The sequence below is a fragment of the Mustela lutreola genome, chromosome 18 (genome assembly GCF_030435805.1).
Source record: "Mustela lutreola isolate mMusLut2 chromosome 18, mMusLut2.pri, whole genome shotgun sequence".
In the NCBI taxonomy this organism is placed as follows: Eukaryota; Metazoa; Chordata; class Mammalia; order Carnivora; family Mustelidae; genus Mustela; species Mustela lutreola.
The window spans coordinates 26,971,974-26,992,068 of NC_081307.1; the positions used below are offsets into that span (position 1 = coordinate 26,971,974).

At 38.1% G+C, this 20,095-nt stretch overlaps 1 protein-coding gene across 1 annotated transcript; it reads left to right on the top strand.

The window, feature by feature from the left end:
* The first annotated feature begins 2,660 nt into the window (after positions 1 to 2,660).
* On the top strand, positions 2,661 to 20,095 carry CCDC110 (coiled-coil domain containing 110). Its single transcript, XM_059156268.1, has 7 exons — positions 2,661 to 2,753; positions 3,094 to 3,198; positions 14,907 to 14,962; positions 15,271 to 15,336; positions 16,598 to 16,708; positions 17,447 to 19,556; positions 20,039 to 20,095. The coding sequence occupies exons 1-7, from the start codon at positions 2,744 to 2,746 to the stop codon at positions 20,086 to 20,088; spliced, it is 2,508 nt and encodes an 835-aa protein (XP_059012251.1). The 5' UTR covers positions 2,661 to 2,743; the 3' UTR covers positions 20,089 to 20,095.

The following is a 20,095-nucleotide window of genomic DNA, read 5'->3' on the forward strand; positions in this document are numbered from 1 at the left end:
GTTAATTCTGGGAGATAGAAGCAAAGGGTTATTACATCATTCTTTGCACTTTCCATAATTATTAAATTTATCAAAAAATAATTTAATAAATAAAACATAATGAGGACTTCACATTTTACAGGCCATCTAAATGTGCATTTACTTAGCAACCATGTAAAATTTTTAGAAGTTGGACAAATGCATCAAGAAAGTTGATATACAATACAAATTAGAGAGTACACTTCCCTACTTTTTAAAATATAGATTTTTTCTGATATTTGAGCTAGAATCGTTGAATCTTTTTCAACTGAAGTATAAAATCTTTTTAAATAAGGAAAAGTTAACAACACTATTTATGAACTCTCACCTTAGACTCTGAGGTCTAGAGCTGCTATTATGGTCGTCCTCCGACACAGCTATCGTCCGTACCTGCTGTAGTGGGACCCTCACACAAGATCCCAGTAATCCTCAGAACAATGTTGTTGGCTCCCAGTTGTACAGAGAAGTAAACTCATGCTCACATCGGGGAAGTCACTGAATCACATTCAGAATGGAGTTTCAAGTACTGGCTGTGATAGATGACAATGGTTTTAAGTGATCCTGAGTATTCAAATAAAATTTCCTCAACATACATTCAGAAATGCAGTGAAGGCCCCCAGAGAAATGTCTACCATCCACCCTCATTTTTTAGGAAGGTGTTCTCTCTCTCTCTCTCTCTCTCTCTTTTTTAAGATTTTATTTATTTGACAGACAGAGATCGCGAGTAGGCAGAGAGGCAGGCAGAGAGAGAGGGAAGCATGCTCCCTGCTGAGCAGAGAACCCAATGTGGGGCTCAATTCCAGGACCCTGGGACCATGACCTGAGCCGAAAGCAGAGGCTTTAACCCACTGAGCCACCCAGGCGCTCCACAGATGTGTTCTCTTATTAGAATTTCCAGGTTCTCTCTCACCAGAGAGGGTCTCCATGTGTAATTGTTGGTGGGAGGTCCTACACAAGAGGCCTCTTCTGAGGGGATGCCACTTACATCATAGACATCTTTATTATTTAAAAGATTTTTCTTAATGTATTAATTTTTATAACTTTGTAGGCTCCAAAGATAGGCTTTTTTATGTTAATTACAATAAGTTTTTGACACATTATTTTTTTCTTCTGAGAATATAGATACGATTTAGTTTACAAAAGAAAAATGTTTGAAATCCAAAGGTCTTGTTGATTTAACTTCTCAAATAAACTGTCCTAAGAACTGCTTTCTGACTGGGAAGTATCTTAAAGTATGAGATTATGGCACCTCGTAAATTTGAGTTTGACATTGCAAGTTACCATCTTCTTTTCATATTCTATACTAAATAGTGTCGCAAAATCCTCCCATTTAAATCCCCAAGAAATTTCTGTATAGTAACAAATATTCACTTGCCATCATAATCTACATATATCATATAGACAAATTAGAGTTATGAGAGAACATTACATTATATTAGCATATTATTGGTTTTGATAGTTACATGAAACATGGCATTTGTTATGGAAATTTCATTAGTATTGAAATTAACTTATTAAATTGTGGTGGTGTTTTATCTACATCCTCACTTCAAAATACTGTAAATTATTTAGAGTATATAGTGACAAAATTAACCCCCCCATCTACAAAAATTTTCAGCAATGTGTCTGTTAAACTACACATTGCTGAAAATTTTTGTAGATGGGGAGTTAATTTTGTCACTATATTCATCAATGCAGAACATAAATTCTCAAAAACGCAATTTACTCAAATTGTCTACAATGCCACAAGAAAGACTCTCAAATCTTCTAGAAAACGAGAAAGCACAGCAAGTAAACATTGAGACTACCATAATGAGTTTCATTTCCATGAAAGCAAAACATATAATTATTATAAATTACTGTATCATAACTTTAAATTCCTTACTGTGACTTAAGTTTTGAACTTTCAATTATTTTATATTCTATCCGTAATGGTTGCCTTTGCAAAATAAGTACTACATATTCATCAAAACTTTTACTTAAAGAGCGCCATTTTCTGTTCTACACAAAGTTATCGCCTGCAGCTACGCCAGTCCTTAGTTGAACGAGCCCTTAGTTGAACGAGTTCCAGATTCCAACACAACATCCATCTTTTGCAAGTGGTTCGCCCAGGTGCACAGGAAATAAGCGAGCTTTGACATATGGAGATCAGTGGAGACAGCTTTAATGTGCACATTTTCATACATTTCATTATTATTTTAAGATCATTCTTGGAAATCGGGGTCTTCTTTTAAGAAAACAAAAGTCCTTTCACAATATTGATGTTGGACTGTTCAAATCCCCAAACGCTGAAACTACTCCGGCGGATAGGCTGAAAAACGAGGAATGAAGCAAAATAAACAATGAAATAAAAAACGGAGAAAGTTCCTAGGTGTTTGCCTGTCTCCAAGCATTGGAGCCTTTGTCCCCACAGCTCTGGTCCAACAGGTGCTGCCTTAAGAGTCCAGCTACGATCAAGATCAAGTTCTGGTCACGAAAGCGGCGGCAGGAGTAACTGCCCAGGGAGACCGGCCCCGGGTTTGGGAGGGCACAGCAAACCGCCCCTGTCCGGGGACCGGGACCCCAGCGCGCACCTCCGCCTCCCACCACCCCGACCCCGCACGTGCCCTGCAGCGGCTCGAAGGGGCCTGCCTCCAGGTTACCAGGCAACGCGCTGCCCCGGCGCGGAGCTACTGGGCGGAATGCGTGGGGGAAGGCAGTTGGGAGGAGACCTTCAGCAGCAGAAATGGGCCCTGGTGAGAGCCGGGCTGGGGAGCTGTCTCTTGAGGGGGAGCCCTGGGAAGTGGACGGGTAGGGGAGGACGCCGTCCCCCTGCGCCCCGGCCCTTTCAGCACCAAGGCGGGTCCCTTCTGGAGAGCCGATCTTCCCGACCAGCCGAGCACCCTGCTCTCCCCGGGGAGAAAACCGCCGCCTACATCCCCACGCCCGGCCTTTGCTTCCAGCCCCGGAGGCTCCCGGTCCCGCCGCGCTTCGTGGCCCCAGCGCGCCCTCCCGTGGCCGCTTCGGGCGCCCGAATCACACGCCTCGCCTCCCTTCTCCCAAAGAAGCTGAAAGCCACCTATGGTTCTGTTGCAGAGAAGCATCACGAGGAAGCGGACGAAGTTGACTGCGTTCTCCTTTCAGCGTCCAAGATCCTAAATTCCTCTGACGGGGTAAAGGAAAGTGGTGGCAGTGAAACAGGTAATATCTCCACTGCAGTGGTGTTTCTGCCCCTTGACTATAGACAAGGGGTCCCCTGCCTAAATCCACGGGCCTGACAGGTGCACTTCCAGTCCACAGGTACTTCGGGGAACTTTTATTATAGGACTAAAAAGAGCTAACACAGCACACTTACATTGTGCCAGATGTGGTTCCAAGCATTTAAGTGTATCAATTCATTTAATCCTCTCAACAACCCTATGAAGTAGGTACTACCATCATCCACATTTTATGAGGAAATTGAGGCACAGAGTGACTAACTCCCTCCCCAGGTCCCACAGGTGGCAAGTGACAAAGCCAGTATTCAGCAGGGCGTCTCCAGAGTCCAGCCTTACCTATCGTGCTACACTGTACTGCTTCTCTGAATACCAAAGAAGAATATTTTAGGCAGATGATAAAAAGATACACACTTTTCCCAAAAGAAAATACTTTTTACAGGAAATATTTGTGGACTACAAGATATTGTATAGGGAGGCTGTTTGAAATAAGCAAAGAGCTACAATTCCAAGCTCCCCATGAACCACAAATAAGATATGTGTAAATCCCCAGTTAGGGGTATCATATTGAGAATCCGGCATTCTTACTTCCTTGAGAGAAGCTCCAGGAGGTTACACACCTCTTGGAAGAGCCTGGTGGTCAGTGTGACAAGCCAGGGAAGGAACAGAGCGCTCTGGGTAGAAGGCGGTATCTAAAGAGATGTGCTAAGTTAGGACCCCCCGTTGCCCAAAACCCACACGTGGCAAATGGGGAATCAAGACACAGAGGCACTGAAGGAAGTGACCTGAGATCAGGGCAGGATTTCTGCACCTTCCTAAACTCAGGATCTTCACAAATGCCTTATCGAGGGGCCCTGAAAGAAGAGCTAAAGCAGCCACATCTGAGTAGACCAAAGACAGCTGGAAGCCCAGGAGCCATCAGTATAAGCAGCATCCCAGGGGAGGCGAGCAGGACAGTGCAGTGACCTGCCAGAACTCTTCTGTGCCCCACCATCCACAAAGACATGCAGGCATCCTTGTGCATAGGAAACCTGAACAGGGAGTAAGAGTCTTCACAGGGAATAGAGAGGCTGCGACAGCTCCATGTTTACCTCGAAGAGAGTATTTAAGGTGAGAAGAAATTGATGTACTTTAATTTGGCAAGATCCTGTGTTCCCTAACACGAGTGAGATTCAGGGCTCTGGGGAAAGACGCCAACATCACAGAACATGAAGCTGTGTGCAAAATAGCACATACATTTATTTAAGAGCCACAGTCCATCTGGCTAAAGCAGATGGGTTACAAGTGCAAGGTCTAGCAAGGGCAGGTTTTTAGGAGCATAGATTCGAACTCCGGTGCCGCCTTAGATGGCAAAACTAGGAGGTATGGCTTTGTTTTGTCCTCTTTTTCTGTTCTATCTATACCTCATTGTCACCATGTGATCCATTCCCTGAGTACTAACCAACAGAATATTAACCCCACTTGTATAAATAATGCCAAGTTTAAAGAAACTCTATAGTATTTCTGAGGTCTCTTTAATTATAAAAAAGTGGTTAGCCTATGTAATCCTTGATTGGTTGGAATGAAGATGTGAAGGATGCTTTGAAACTTCAGTATTCACCGTGTGCGGCTTTTAGTGCCCTGTTCTACCCAAGTCTTCATTCATTCATCCAACCATCCATTCATTCATTCGTCTAACAAATATTTTTGAACAAGCACTGTCCTAAGTGCTGGGGATCCAACAGCAAACAAAATGTGCAGAATCCCTGCTTACACGAAGCTTACCTTCTCCTGGAAGGAACAAATGAGATTGTGTGTACGATGGGACTTGTAAATCCCATGGAGCAAAGTAATGCACAGAGAGAGTGCGGGAGGATTGGAGGTGGGTGAGGAGTGTGCGATTTTATTTTAAGTAGGGTGGTAGGAGACTTCACTGGGCAGATCACTTCTGAGCAAAGACCTGAAGGAGGTAAAGGAGTAATCAGTGCAGATTTCCAAGAAAAGAGCATCTGAGCAGAGAGAACAGCAACCGTGAGGGCCCTGAAGTAGGAGAATGCCTGGCACATTTGAGGAACAGTTGGGGTGAAATGGGAAAGCGAAGGGAGAGGATCAGCAAGGAAATGGGGGGGGGGGGGGCACTGTAGTTCTGCGTCAGGATCTGGGGCATTATTGAGCACAAAATGGGAAACATTGAAGAGTTTCAAGCAGCCATCCCTCCCCTCCATTGCAACTGGAAATTTGACATTTCCTGACTTACTATCATATCCATAATACCCTTGTCTCTGCAGTAGTGATTGGAATAAATATTTTTTGAGCATTTAGTTGGTACCATGCATTCTATTCTGCAAAGGGCTTTACCTACAAACCAGATAACTACTTGTGTTGTCCCTCATAGCAAGTGTATGGCAAAGCCAGGATTCAAGCACAGGCAGCCTGACTCTGTAGCTTCCCTGACAAAGCCCCAAGCAGACGGTGTCACACCTCATTAGGCTCTGTAAAACAGTTCCTTCTAGGAATGAATTTATATTGTCAGAGCAAAACTCTGCATTTGAATCTGAGAATGACAAAGCTTTGGCTACAGAGTACTTAACATTTTATACTGAGTAATTACTATGTTGCATTTTAAAAACTCGTTTGTTCTCCTTCATCTATTAGTTACAGGTATGCACTTAACACAGACATATCTCAGAGATATTGTGGCTTTGGTTCCAGACCATTGCAATAAAGAGAATGTCACAATAAAGCGAGTTATATATTTTGGTTTCCCAGTGTCTATAAAAGTTATGTTTATATTACTGTAGTCTACTAAGCATGCAATAGCATTGTCTATTTTTTAAATGTACATAAAAGTGTACGAAGTATAAAAAATACTTTTTTTTTGAAGGTTTTATTTATTTATTTGAGAGAGAGACAGTAAGAGAGAGCATGAGAGCGGAGAAGGTCAGAGGGAGAAACAGACTCCCCGTGGAGCTGGGAGCCCCATGTGGGACTCATCCAGGGACTCCGGAATCATGACCTGAGCCAAAGGCAGTTGTTTAACCAACTGAGCCACCCAGGCGCCCTAAAAAATACTTTTTGCTAAAAAATTTTGACCATCTCTAAGCTTTCAGCAAGTTATTGGCACTGACTACAGATCACTATAACAAATATAATAATGAAAATTTTTGAAATTTTGTGAGAATTACCAAAATGTGACAAGAGACACAAAATAAGTAGGTGCTATTGGAAAAAAATGGCACCAATAGACTTGTTTGACACAGGGTTGCCACAAACCTTCAATTTGTAAAAAATCACAGTATTTGCCAAACGTAATAAAATGAGGTGTGCCTGTAGGTTGACTATGACATAATCCTCTGCAGGTTTCAGAATAAATTCCCCATATCTTTAAGTACTTCGAAAGCCATCCCACTGATAAACTATCTTGTTTTTCACTCCTCACATTTAAATATGAGACAGCTAGACAATTTAATTCAATATAATATGAATACTATTTCTTGCATTCCCAGTAGAGTATCAGCTTCCGGGGCTGGGACCATATCTTTCACTTTGTCTACACACCTCTCAATATTGCATGTTTATCAAAGACTTAATAAATGATGACCTGTGATTGTGTTCCCCCTCCTGTGCCTCTTTGGTAATTTCCCTTCCAATTCTAGAATCATATAATTCTATGTGGTTATTTAAGTATTACTGAATTTTAAGATTAGCTTTCCTTTGGGAATAAGTGGTAGCCAATGTCTCCAAAACTCATAAAAAAACAAAAAGTTTTTCTGATAGCCTTTAGAAAGCAATAAATCAAAACTACTCCAAATAACTATTTCACTCTTATTGTTTCCTCAATCTCTAAAACCCTTCACCACTACCTCTAAACTCATTACATAATCTTACACTGTGGAAAAAAAAAAAAAAAAAAAACCAAGCAGCAATCAGATCCAAACTCCATGACCCTCAAACTTAAAATTTGCTGACCTACCTGTTTGTGTACCCATATTATCCGCTGTCCTCCATTTCTTGTTTGTCAAGTTTTTATTTAAATTCCAGTTACCATACAGTATAATATTAATTTCAGGTGTACAATACAGCAATTCAACACTTCCAAACTTCACTTGGTGCTGGTCACACCAGTGCCCTCCTTAATCCCCATCACCTATGTGACCCATCCCCCTCCCCCCTCCCCCTTCCCCTCCGGTAACCATCAGTTTGTTCTCTAGAGTTCAGAGTCCGCTTCTTGGTTTGCCTCTCTTTTTTCCCCCTTTGCTCCTTTGTTTTGTTTCTTAAATTCCACATGTGTGAAATCATATGGTATCTGTCTTTCTCTGACTTATTTCCCTTAGCATAATACTACCTCCACTATGTCACTGCAAATAGCAAGATTTCATTCTTTTTTTATAGTTGAAGAGTATCCCATATATATGTATACACACCACTTCTTTATCCATTTATCAGTCGATGGACACCTGGGCTATTTCCATAATTTGGCTCTTGTAGATAATGCTACTATAAATATCAAGGTGCATGTATTCCTTTGACTCAGTATTTTTTTTTTTTTAATTCTTTGGGTAAATACCTAGTAGTACAATTGCTGGTTCATAGGGTAGATCTTTGGTGGACCCTCCACACTGTTTTCCATAGCGGCTGCACCAGTTTGCATCCCCACTAACTGTGCAAGAAGGTTCCCCTTTCTCCACATCCTCACCAGCATCTGTTGTTTCTTGTGTTGATTTTAGCCATTCTGACAGGTGAGGTGATGTCTCGTGGTAGTTTTGACCTGCATTTCCCTAATGATATGTGATGTTGAGCATCTTTTCATGTGTCTGTTGGTCATCGGTGTGTTTTCTTTAGAAAAAATGTCTATTTGTGTTAGCTGATCATTTTTAAATTAGATTATTTATTTGGGGGTATTGATTTGTATTAGTTTTTAAAATATATTTTGGATACTAGCCCTTTATCAGATATGACATTTGCAAATATCTTCTCCCATTCTGTAGATTGCTTTTTAGTTTTGTTAATGGTTTCCTTTGCTGTGCAGAAGCTTTTTTATTTTGATGTAGTCTTAATAGTCTATTTTTGCTTTTATTATTTTTATTATTTTATTATTTTTCTGGCCTCAGGAGACATACCTAAAAAGAATTTGCCATGGCCAATGTCAAAAAAGTTACTGCCTGTATTCCCTTCTAGGATTCTTATGATTTCAGGTCTCACATTTAGGCCTTTAATCCATTTTGAATTTATTTATGTTGAAGTATAAGAAAGTGGCCCAGTTTCATTCATTTGCATGTAGCTGTCCAGTTTGCCCTACACCATTTTTTGAAGAGACTCTCCTTTTCCCACTGGATATTCTTTCTTGGTTTATTAAGGATTAATTGACCATATAATTATGGGTTTATTTATCAATTTCCTATTCCGTTCCATTGATCTATGTGTGTTTTTGTGCCAGTACCATACTGTTTTGATGACTACAGTTTTGTAATAAAACTTGAAGTCTGGAATTGTGATGTCTCCTGGCTTGCTTTTCTAGTTCAAGATCACTTTGGCTATTCAGGGTCCTTTGTGGTTCCATACAAATTTTAGGATTGTTTGTTCCAGTTCTGTGAAAAATGCTATTGGTATTTTGATAAAGATTGCATTAAATATGGAAATTGCTTTGGATAGTATAGACATTTAACAATATTTGTTCTTCCAATCCATGAGGATGGAATGTCTTTCCATTCCTTTGTGTCATCTTTTATTTCTTTCATCAGTGTTTTAGAGTTTTTAGAGTACAGGTCTTTCACCACTTTGGTTCAGTTTATTCCCAGGTGTCTCATTGTTTGGGGTGCAATTGTAAACTGGATTGGTTCCTGGCTTTCTCTTTTCTGCTGCTTTATTATTGATGTATAGAAATGCAACAGATTCCTGTGTGTTGATTTTGTATCTTAAATTTACTGAACTGGTTTATCAGTTCTAACAGTTTTTTGGTGGATTTGTTAGGGTTTTCTCTACACAGAGTATTGTGTCATCTGCAAATAGTGAAAGTTTCATTTCTCCCTTGCCTATCTGGATTTTCTTTTGTTGTGTGATTGCTGTGGCTAGGACTTCCAATACTATGTTGAATAAAGGTGGTTTGAGTGGACATCCTTGTCTTGTTCCTGACCATAGAGGAAAAGCTCTCAGTTTTTTCCCATTTATCTTGATATTAGCTGTGGATTTTTCATATATGGACTTTACTATGTTAAGGTGTGTTCCCTCTAAACCTACATTGTTGACGGTTTTTACCATGAATGGATGTTGTACTTTGTCAGATGCTTTCTCTGCACCTACTGAAATGATCACACTTATCCTTTCTTTTATGAATGTGATGTATCATGTTGATTGATTTGAAAATACTGAACTGCCTTTGCAATTGAGGAAGAAATTCCACTTGATCTTGGTGAATGATCTAATGTATTGTTGGATTTGGTTTGTTAGCATTTGAGAATTTTTGTAACTATGCTCATCAGAGATATTGGCCTGTAGTTCTCTTTTTAGTGTTGTCTTTATCTTGTTTTGGTATCAGAGTAATGTTGGCCTCATAGAATGGATTTGGAATTTTCCTTCCTTTTCTATTTTTTGGAATAGTTTGAGAAGAATAGGAGTTAAGGACTTTTGTCTTGCTGTTTTTAAGATTTTTTTTCTTTATCACTATATGTTGCAAAATTTAATTACAATATGTCTTGGTGGTTGACTGCTTTTGCTGATTTTGATGGGAGATCTCCATGCCTCCTGGATCTGGATGTTGTTTTCTTCCCCAGATTAGGCAATTTTTCAGCTATTACATCAAATAAATTTTTTGTCCCCTTTTCTCTTTTCTTCTGGGACTCCCATAATATGAATATTATTACATTTGGCAGAGTCACTGATTTCCCTAAATCTATTCTCATTTTGTACAATTCTTTTTTCTCCTTTTTTCTAGTTGTGTTCATGGGACAAAGTGAGCCTGGGATCCTCCTATTCCACCACCACCTTCCCACCACCATCTTCCTGCTCCTGTTCCCGCTGTCCCCAGTCTCAATGGAAGAATTGTCCCTGCTGAGCCAAAGCTCATTCCCTTTATCCTAGCTCTCCTGGAATTCTCAAGTACTTGGCTTCAGCAATTAATCTCCCTCATTCTCCAGAGTGATTCTTCCCTTTTTTCTACTACATGATTCCAGCAGGAAGCAGGCATGTCCTGACCTTCACATCTCTTCTAACATGCACTCTATACCACTAGCCACCCGATTTCTTTCCACAGGAAAAACTCAGAGGAGTTGCCTATACTCAATGCCCACAAATCTTCACATTTCATTCTCTCCGGCCACTTCTTTCAGACTTCCGTGCCTGTCACTGCACAGAAACTGCCCTTGTCTAGGCCAGCAGTGACATCTATATTTTCTAGTATAGTGTTCCTATCCATTCCTCTGAACAAGAGACAAGAATACCCACTGCCTTTTGATGTCCACTTTGACAACTAACAGAAAACCGAACTTGAACATATCTAAAAGTTTTCCCTAAAACATCTTCCTACTCCGTTCTCTTCCATTGTAGTAAATAACATCAGCACTCATCATCCATATGATTTCACCAAAAACAACCAGGAGTCGTCCTTCCTTCATCTCTTCTGGCCACATTTAATCCCCTAGGAATGTTTTATCTTCAAAACCTATCCTAAATCCACCTACATTCCTGCATCTTCCCCTCTGCCATTCTAGTCCAAGACAACTTTGTCTCTCACTTGGATTACCAAAGTACCTCTGCCATTGCCACTTTATAACCCATTATCACGCTGGAGAGTGACCTATATATGTTTGTTTTCAGATCAAATCATTCTCATGAATGAAACACTCTAAAGCTTCCCATTTCACTTAAAATAAATGCCAAACCCCTCAGGTTGGCCCACTAGGGCCTACATAATCTAGCCCTTGTCTCCCCCTCTGACCTCTAAGCATAATGGGCTACCGTCTGCTCATTAAGCCACAGCCATACTGACTTTCCTTCCTGCAAACACAGATAAGCATGTTATACTTCAGGACCCTGCCATGTCCTCTGCTCCAAATCTCTTCCTACAGATGTTCACATGGCTGGCCTCTTCTCATCATATGGTAATCTTGGCTGAAGCCAGCAGAACTGCCTTTCTCAAACATGCTTGCCTCAGCCCCAGCATAGAAGGTCCCACCCCTAGAATATCAGTGCATACCCCTGCCCACACCATGTCTCCTGACCAGAGAGTTTTGAAGGGCCTCAGTTCCAGTGAAGGTGGTGACAGGTTTCATTTCACAAGCAGTCCAGAGCACCCCTAGCTAAAACTCACCACATTCAGGCCAGGGACCAGGCCAGATAAGCCTCTGCCAACCACCTCTCCAGGGCTGTTCCCATCCTCCCTGTCACATTAGCCTATCCTCTTTGTGTTATTTACCACTATTTGAAAGTATCTTGTTTATTTCTATTTGCTTTTTATTTGCTGTTCATTCTCCAGAAAGTAGGTTCCATAGGAGTCTTGGTTGTCTTATTTATTGCTGTGTCTCTAGTACCTACAATTGGCCATACCACACACTAGACACTCAATATTTGAGTGAATGATGTTGTTGAAGGAATGAATCACTAAATATGAAACAAACAAAAACTTTTAAAAATTATTCTAGACTTTCAGATAGAGATTTTAGAGTCAAGGAAGACCCCAGATCTTCCCCCTCCAGTACCAAAAGAAATGGACAAAAGAAAAATAAAATTAGAAAACTGGCAAAAACTTCACCAGCAGCACCTGAAGGACATAAAATTGGAAAATGGAGGCCAAAGATAAGAACAGAAGATTCTGGGGCACCTGGGTGGCTCAGTGGGTTAAGCCTCTGCCTTCAGCTCAGGTCATGATCCCAGGCCCCATGTCGCTCTCTGCTCAGCAGGGAACTTGCTTCCTCCTCTCTCTCTGCCTGCCTCTCTGCCTACTTGTGACCTCTGTCTGTCAAATAAATAAATAAATAACCAGAAGATTCTGACAAGGCAAACTACAGACTGGCTTCTGACTTTCAGAAGCAATAAACCAAGTCAAAATTCTGAAAATACTCATTTATGCCCCTCCCACTGTGAATACAAAAAGAAGAAATACCTGTGTCTTCCTTTCTGCTGACTGGGCTTTAGGTTGGATAGAGAGGAACAGCTAGGAGAATAGATGAGTAAATCTGGACACTGATCAAGAGGGGCTTACTTTGCTCTGCAGAAAGAAGTTCTGAGTAGGGCTGCCACTAGCTCATGGGGTGCCTCTGCATGGATTAGAGAAAGGTATATCCAACTCTGGGTACATGCAAACCCACATAGGATACCAGTTAGCTGAGTGTAGTACAGCAAGGCGCACATCTCAGCCCACATGTATCTTTTGGCCAGGAGCCCCTGTGTAGTGAATAACCTTTACAGTCTTACGTGGCAGTCCTAGTTCCAGGACTCCATCTTGAATTGAGGGAGTGATCCCAGTCAGGAGACTATCTCCCTACAGTAATAAGATATATCTCCTCTAGATTTCTACCCAGTTTCAGGGAACAACAAAATGCCAGAGATCACTTCCACCAGACCCCTTCACCTAATTTTTAAGCTATAGAAAACAGATAGGAAAACACAATGGCCCTGCAACTCTCAGAGGAACAGACCAATAGACTCCAAGAAGAATGTCTAGAGAAAATATCTACAATATGTCAAAGAAAATAGAAATTCTGAGCAGAGTTGCTCAGGTTTCACTGAGCCATATGAAAAGAAGCATCATGGTAACTACAATCATACGATAGTCAGAAAAGAAGGATGAGATAGAGAGAAGGAAATATATGTAGTAGCAGTATTTAAATCTCATGTTCTTTCTTTAAAATCTTGTATTTGCTATATCCCTTTACCGAGTCTTTAAATTTCTTTTGACTCATATGTCATACTCCGTTTTAGAAAGAAATACTGTGCTTAGCCTTCAACTTCTAAGTCCTCCTAACAAGACAAAGGAAACCTGTGTGGAAAGGGGAAACTGATGCTGCAGAGGTAGAAAGGAGATGGAATTTTGAACAGTAAATCCATTAAGAATAAAGTTGAAGGCTGAAAATATTTACAATAATAATGTCCCATCTTTGTGTTTAAATAGCTTTGTGGAAATTAAGGTCACATAACAAAATGTAAAACATCATAAAACATCACAGTGTGAAAATAATTTAATAAGCAAATATCATGAAATGTGGGAAGTAAATGTGAGAGCAAGTATAATTACAGCTAATTTTCTCATCATTTATTCCCCCTTCTTGGCAGGGAAAAAACAACACTGAATACAAAGGAAGTGCATGTTATTAAAAAAATATAAAAATTCCTGTCTGTTAGTCCTTTTCATGACATGTTTTCATTAGCTAAAAGGAATCTTATAGGAAATAATCTTTCATGTAGTGAAAAAAATCTGAGTAATAGTGATAACTTCAACTAATTGCAGTTTTCTTTGTTCTATTAAAAAGAAACATAAATTTAATACTACTTATCAAAAGTAACATGTATAATATGATCCCACTGTTCTAAAATAATTTCTTTTTTTCTGCATATATGCATAGAGAGCTGACTGAAAGGAGAGTACCTAAAATCCATAATGGTTGATTCTGGGTGGTAGGCTTCTAGGTAATATATTGGTTTGGATTTGCAATTTGAGTTCATTTAGAAGTTCTTAGAGTCTGAAAAACTTTGGGATGACTTGTTGCATTTTTCCAGATCTCACTTGAGTTTGTTTTTTTTTTTTTAATCTCTCTAAGATGAACATTTCAGACTACTGTTTTATTCCTAGTAAGATACAAAGCTGAGCAACATCCAAACAGACTTACTGTCCCTCCCTGCCCTCTGATGAAGGTGGGATTCTTCAATTAAGCAAATAGCTCCAGGCTCTGAACTTCTCAGGGATGATGCCAGTTGCCAGATGGGGGTGGGAGGGGTCCTATACTCTGCAAACCAGCTCCTATAACATCTGGCAGACTGTCATTCCAAAGGAGAGATGTGCTGATCTCTTTTGAAAACTTCTCTCAGGGCAGAAATTGTCAGCCTAGGGGAACATTCCAACATAACTCTCATTTCATTTGGGACACTGAATGTTTTTTTTTAATTATTTAATAAGAATTTACAAAGCAAGCAAAAAACCTATTTGGACAAAGAGAGGTGTATGTCAGGAAATTTGCAAACAGTTTATAGTCTCTCCCCTGTTAGAGGTCCATAACCTATTTTCTAGGAAGGAACACATGGATCTTTATAGTACTTTGCTTAGGAGCATGACAAAAATTGTGCTGGTAAGTCCAATTTGTTTTCCATGATGAGGAAAAACATCACATGGCCATTTCATAGACACTGAGACCTACACAGTACTTTGTCAAAGGTCTCCCATTACAGGATTATTAGTTTTAGTTTTTTTTTTTAATGCAGTTTATATTGCAGAAACAAAGATAATTGAGTTTTTGAGAGTTCCAAGTTTGGCATTACAAATTAATAGTTTATTATAAAAGTAAAACCATTATTAGAACCTCAAGTAGGTATTTTAAGCCAAGTGAAAATTATTTCTTGACCTTATTATGTGACTAGCATTGGGTTCTTTGATGTCCTAATATGGACATCAAATTCTCATATCTCTGTCTCACTATCCAAGAAAGTTAGGAGACTACTTTCTATTACAGTTGTTTAAAAATAAAACTTAAGAATTAGATCATAATGGTTTTTCAGTTTTCTTTTTAGAATATGGCTGCATATCAGAATCGGAAAATCAAATACAACCACAATCAGCACTGAAAGTAAGTTCATTTTCATTTTGGTTTTTTCCCCAAATACCTGTATAAAGGCTGATCTCTTTCAGAATAAATACTTCCAAAATGATGTGGATTTTTCACAAAAATCTTCATGAAAATACACTGGAGAATTAGCAAGAATGACTAAGAATGTGAGTCCTTTGACCCTCATGTGATCATTTCTGTTAATAGGCAACTTTGGGGAACATATATAAGAAATAATAGCAATTTCAAAATGGTTCAATTTCGTGCTCGCTTCGGCAGCACATATACCAAAATGGTTCAATTTCATACCATGTTTCATTTTATTACAGGCCCTTCAGCATCAGCTGGAATCATTTCAGGCTCTCCGAATTCAGACTTTGCAGAATGTTAGTATGGTATGTTTCTTTTAATCTCTATTGGGAAATACCCAAACTTAAGATATCACCCCACATTTCCAAGCTAATGACCACTAGCCAACTGATTCATTCATGTAGAATGTAATAAAATAAGGCCACAACATATTCCAGGCTCAAAATTTGAGGGAAACTACATTCTATTATAGTTGAATTTGGATACTACCAATATATAGCCTACAAAAGGGAACTCTCATATAAGTGATCTGAAATCTAACTCAAATTGACCCAGGGAAAAAGTATATTTTATTAGCACAGGTAACTGAAAATCCTAGGGACAGTTCACTTGGCAGTGGCTTAATCCATATGATCAGGCCTTTGGTCATCAGAAACCATCTCACTCTTTATTTTGGTTCTACTTTCCACTGTACTGGATTCTCAGATTCCATGTGGTACCAAAAGGGCTTCTAGAAGCTCTAGGCTTTTATCCTTCCAGATTCCAGTCGGCAAAGAGACCATGTTTTTTTCTCCCTTATACTGAATTCTTGGCCTGATTCTGACTGCCTGAGATTGTGTCATATGCAGTGCTTGAATAAATAAATCGCGTTGAAAGGAAGGCAGTGTTCTGACTGGTTAGCTCTCAGTCATACGCAGCTGAAAGTGGGATCACCAAAGGCACATGGACTTCATCCAGAACAAATGGGGGATAGTACTAACAGAAGGATAGGGTATGGATACTGGCGGTGCATAACACAACACATACTCACTGAAGATCCAATATAAACTTCATCGTAATATTCTTATACTAAAAGCAGCTGCAGGGAAATGGCAAGAGAAGACAGACTGATGAGAGAGATTCTGATCAGAGACAATTCTGATGAGAGAGATCAAAAGTCTCTGCTTTATTCAACAATATAAAAAATCAAAATCCAAAATTACTTGAATGTAGTTCATAAAATTTTATCATTTTACTAAAGTAAGTTTTTCTTATAAAGCCATATAATAATATATCATATATATAATATACATATGATATAATAAAGCCATAATTTTCTTTAAAATTTTTAATTTTCTTTAAAAATTCCTTTAATGATAGAGATTATTATAAATTAAATACATTTGTTTTATATTCTATATGATGGGAAAGAATTTTTAGGTCCAGGAAATTTAAAGGTATCTTTTAATTATAGTATCTATTATCCCTATACATTCATATGTTTCTTATGTTTAGAAGTTTATAAACTATAAGTTTATAAGTGTATAAATCTGAAATCAAATTATAACATCAATTTATCTTTTAAAGGTACAGTCTGAAATCAGTGAAATCTTGAACAAAAGTATTATTGAAGTAGAAAACCCACAATATAGCTCAGAAAAAAATCTAGTATTCGGCACATGCATTGAAAAAGCTTTGGTATGTTATTCTGTACAAAACTATTTCTATATTCAGTCACTTCAAAAACGTTACTACAATCAGATTATCTTCACCTTTACATTTTTAACCTTCTTCAAGGGTCAAATGGACTGTCAGAGGAATACCTAAAATATTCCCAAGTAAATTGAAATATAAGGCAGGTTTTTTTAGCCTGTCTATCCACTTAAGAATTTTTCTACTTTTAGGATTGACCAAGACCTGAGGTGAATTCTTTAGAAACAGGCTGGAACCAGAGTCACTCTGTCTACAGTGATTAGAACTCACATTTCTAGAATAGACACAGCCCTAGAGTCATCTGAAATAGGAATGCAAGCTAAGGTTGACAAATAGCCCAGAGTGGAAATACTCGTCTTCCTTAAATTTCCTACTGCATTTGACCTATTGCTTCTATCTTCCCCATCTATCTACAATGGTCTCTTAATGGGTTCTAAATTTCTATTTCTGATATTGAAGGGTTGGCCCATGTATGTCAGCCTCTGAGGAAATAAATATAATTTCTAAGCAAACTGTGAATACCAGAGTTACAGATCTCAAAATAACTGCTGTTAGATTTTTCTGGAGAAAATGAGTCATATTCATTAGGCTTCTTTGCCTATAGAAATGGATAAAATGTTCATCTGGGCTATAAAAATAAATCCCCCACAAAATATTTTCTTGATTTTCTTATCATGTGGCAAATGATAGTACATTTATACTATGCTTTTTTATTGTCACTAGCCTATAGAGAATCAAGAAGTCCTTTCTATGGAGAAAATTCATCCTTTTGAGGAGTCCAACACTATTCATTCAACAGAAGAAAAATTCAGCAGTGATACTGTTAACAATCTCTGTCAAGGTATAGATATTCCATCCCAAATACATTTCAAGAACCTATTAACTTGGAGAACTTCAACAAATAATTCAGCTTCAAACATAATTATGAACCCCTCAGAAAATTCTGACATATTAAAGAATTATAATAACCTTTATAGTTTTCTACCTCATGCACCTCAAAATGTGATGTCTCAAGCTGATACAGTAATTCTGGATAAATCCAAAATTACTGAGCCTTTCCTCAAGCATGGATTTTGTGAAAATTTAGATGATATCTGCCATTCTATCAAACAAATGAAGGAAGAACTAAAGAAGTCACATGATAGAGAACTGGCACTTACAAATGAACTTCAGACTTTAAAAACTGACACAAATGTTCCAAGAAATGGTAAATATGACCTGTCCCACAGTCACAAAGAAGAAACTAACTTTATTAAGGAAGAAAATATAGAAAGTAACTTAAATGAAGATATAAAATCAAAGAGAATTTCAGAGTTAGAGGCATTAGTAAACAAATTACTCCCATTCAGGGAAACCGTATCAAAATTCCATGTGAATTTTTGCAGGAAATGTAAAAGGTTATCTAAGAGTGAAATGCACAGGGGAAAGAGAAATGAGAAAAACAGTAAAGAAATTCCTATCACTGGCAAGAATATTACAGATTTAAAATTCCATTCCAGAGTTCCAAGGCATACACTGTCATTTTTTGACCCAACAAAATATGAAATGAAAGACAAAGAGACACGACCACTATCAAAACAAGGACCAATAATGTTTGAAAATGAGAAAACATCCAAAGTCAATTCTGTTACTGAGCAGTGTGTTGCAAAAATTCAGTACTTACAGAATTACCTAAAAGAATCTATGCAGATACAGAAAAAAGTAACGGAACTGGAGAACAAAAATCTAACCCTTAAGAACAAAATAAAACCTCTTGTCTTTACTACACAATCTCTGATACAGAAAATCGAAACGTATGAAAAGGAACTTAAGAATCTGGTTGAAGAAAAGAACGCTATTCAGTCCAAGTTAATTAAAACAGAAGAAGATGGTAAAGAATGTCTTAAAGAATTGAAAAAATTAATTAGTAAATATAATGTTCTTGTAGGACAAAACAAAACTCTAGAGGAAAAAAATAGTCAACTTTGTTTGGAGAAGCAACAAATGATAGAAACATTAGATCAACTAAAAAGTAAAGAACACAAAACCCAAAATGATATGGCCATTGTCAATAATGAAAATAATAGAATGAGTATGGAAATGGAATCACTGAAAACAAATATTCTATTGATACAAGATGAAAAGGAAATGCTAGAGAAAAAAACATACCAGCTTCTAAAGGAAAGAAGCTCAGTTGAAAATGAACTGAAGGAAAATCAACTAGAGATAATGCAGCTAAAAGAGAAAGAAAGGTTGGCAAAAACTGAACAAGAGACGCTTCTTCAAATAATAGAAACAGTTAAAAATGAAAAACTTAATCTTGAAACAACATTACAAGAATCCATTGCTGCTAGACAAATGATGGAAAGAGAAATTGAGAATATTCAAACCTACCAATCTACTGCAGAGGAGAATTTTCTGAAAGAAATAAAAAATGCAAAATCAGAAGCAAGTATTTATAAGAATAGTTTGTCAGAAATGGGCACTGAATGTGAAATGTTATCAAAAATGGTAATGGAAATTAAAACAGATAATCAGATTCTAAAAGAAGAACTAAAAAAACATAGTAAAGAAAATATAAAATTTGAAAATAGCATCAGTAGACTTGCAGAAGATAAAATACTTTTAGAAAACTATGTAAGAAGTATAGAAAATGAAAGGGATACCTTAGAATTTGAGATGCGGAATCTTCAAAGAGAGTATTTAAATTTAAGTGAAAAAATCTGTAGTCCACAGAAGGACCCATCAAAAAAGGGTTATATTTCAAGAAGAGAGAAATTCCATTTGGACAACTATGATACTTATGAAGACACCTCCAGTCCTAGGAGTAGGCCTTTGGCTCCTGATTTGAAAGGTATGTAATATTGTGGTGAATTAGTAGAGATGTATTTAAGATTTTTTTCACCCACTGAGCACTAGCCAGAGTACAGTAATAAGAAGGAAACTTTTAAGATGAATACAATTTAGTCTTATAAGATTTGTATCCAATTTATTATATACTGGAATTATTTAGGACCTTTGCTCTTTGGGGGCACCTGAGTGGCTCATTTGGTTAAGTGTCTGTCTCTTGATCTCAAGTCTTATCTCACGGTCACAAGTTCAAGCCCCGCATTAGGCTCAATGCTGGGCATGGAGCCTACTTTAAAAAAAAAAAAAAGAGAGAGAGAGAGAGAGAAAGGATTTTTTCTCTTTTGATAAGACTCTTGTTGTTACTTATATCACTTCTCTACATTGTATATGCACACAGCAACTTTGACAGAGAGCAGAGATTTTGTTTCTGTTTTATCAAGTATACTTGGCACTCCCATGTTAAAAAAAAAAATCTTTTTTTTCCAGGAATTCCAAGTCAACTATATCAATTGCTTCCATCCAAGATATGTAAATAAATTTCTA

Coding starts and splice junctions, on each gene's coding strand:
- CCDC110 (XM_059156268.1), top strand. Junction 14,963..15,270: donor AACCACAATCAGCACTGAAA/GTAAGTTCATTT, acceptor ATTTTATTACAG/GCCCTTCAGCATCAGCTGGA. Junction 15,337..16,597: donor CTTTGCAGAATGTTAGTATG/GTATGTTTCTTT, acceptor TATCTTTTAAAG/GTACAGTCTGAAATCAGTGA.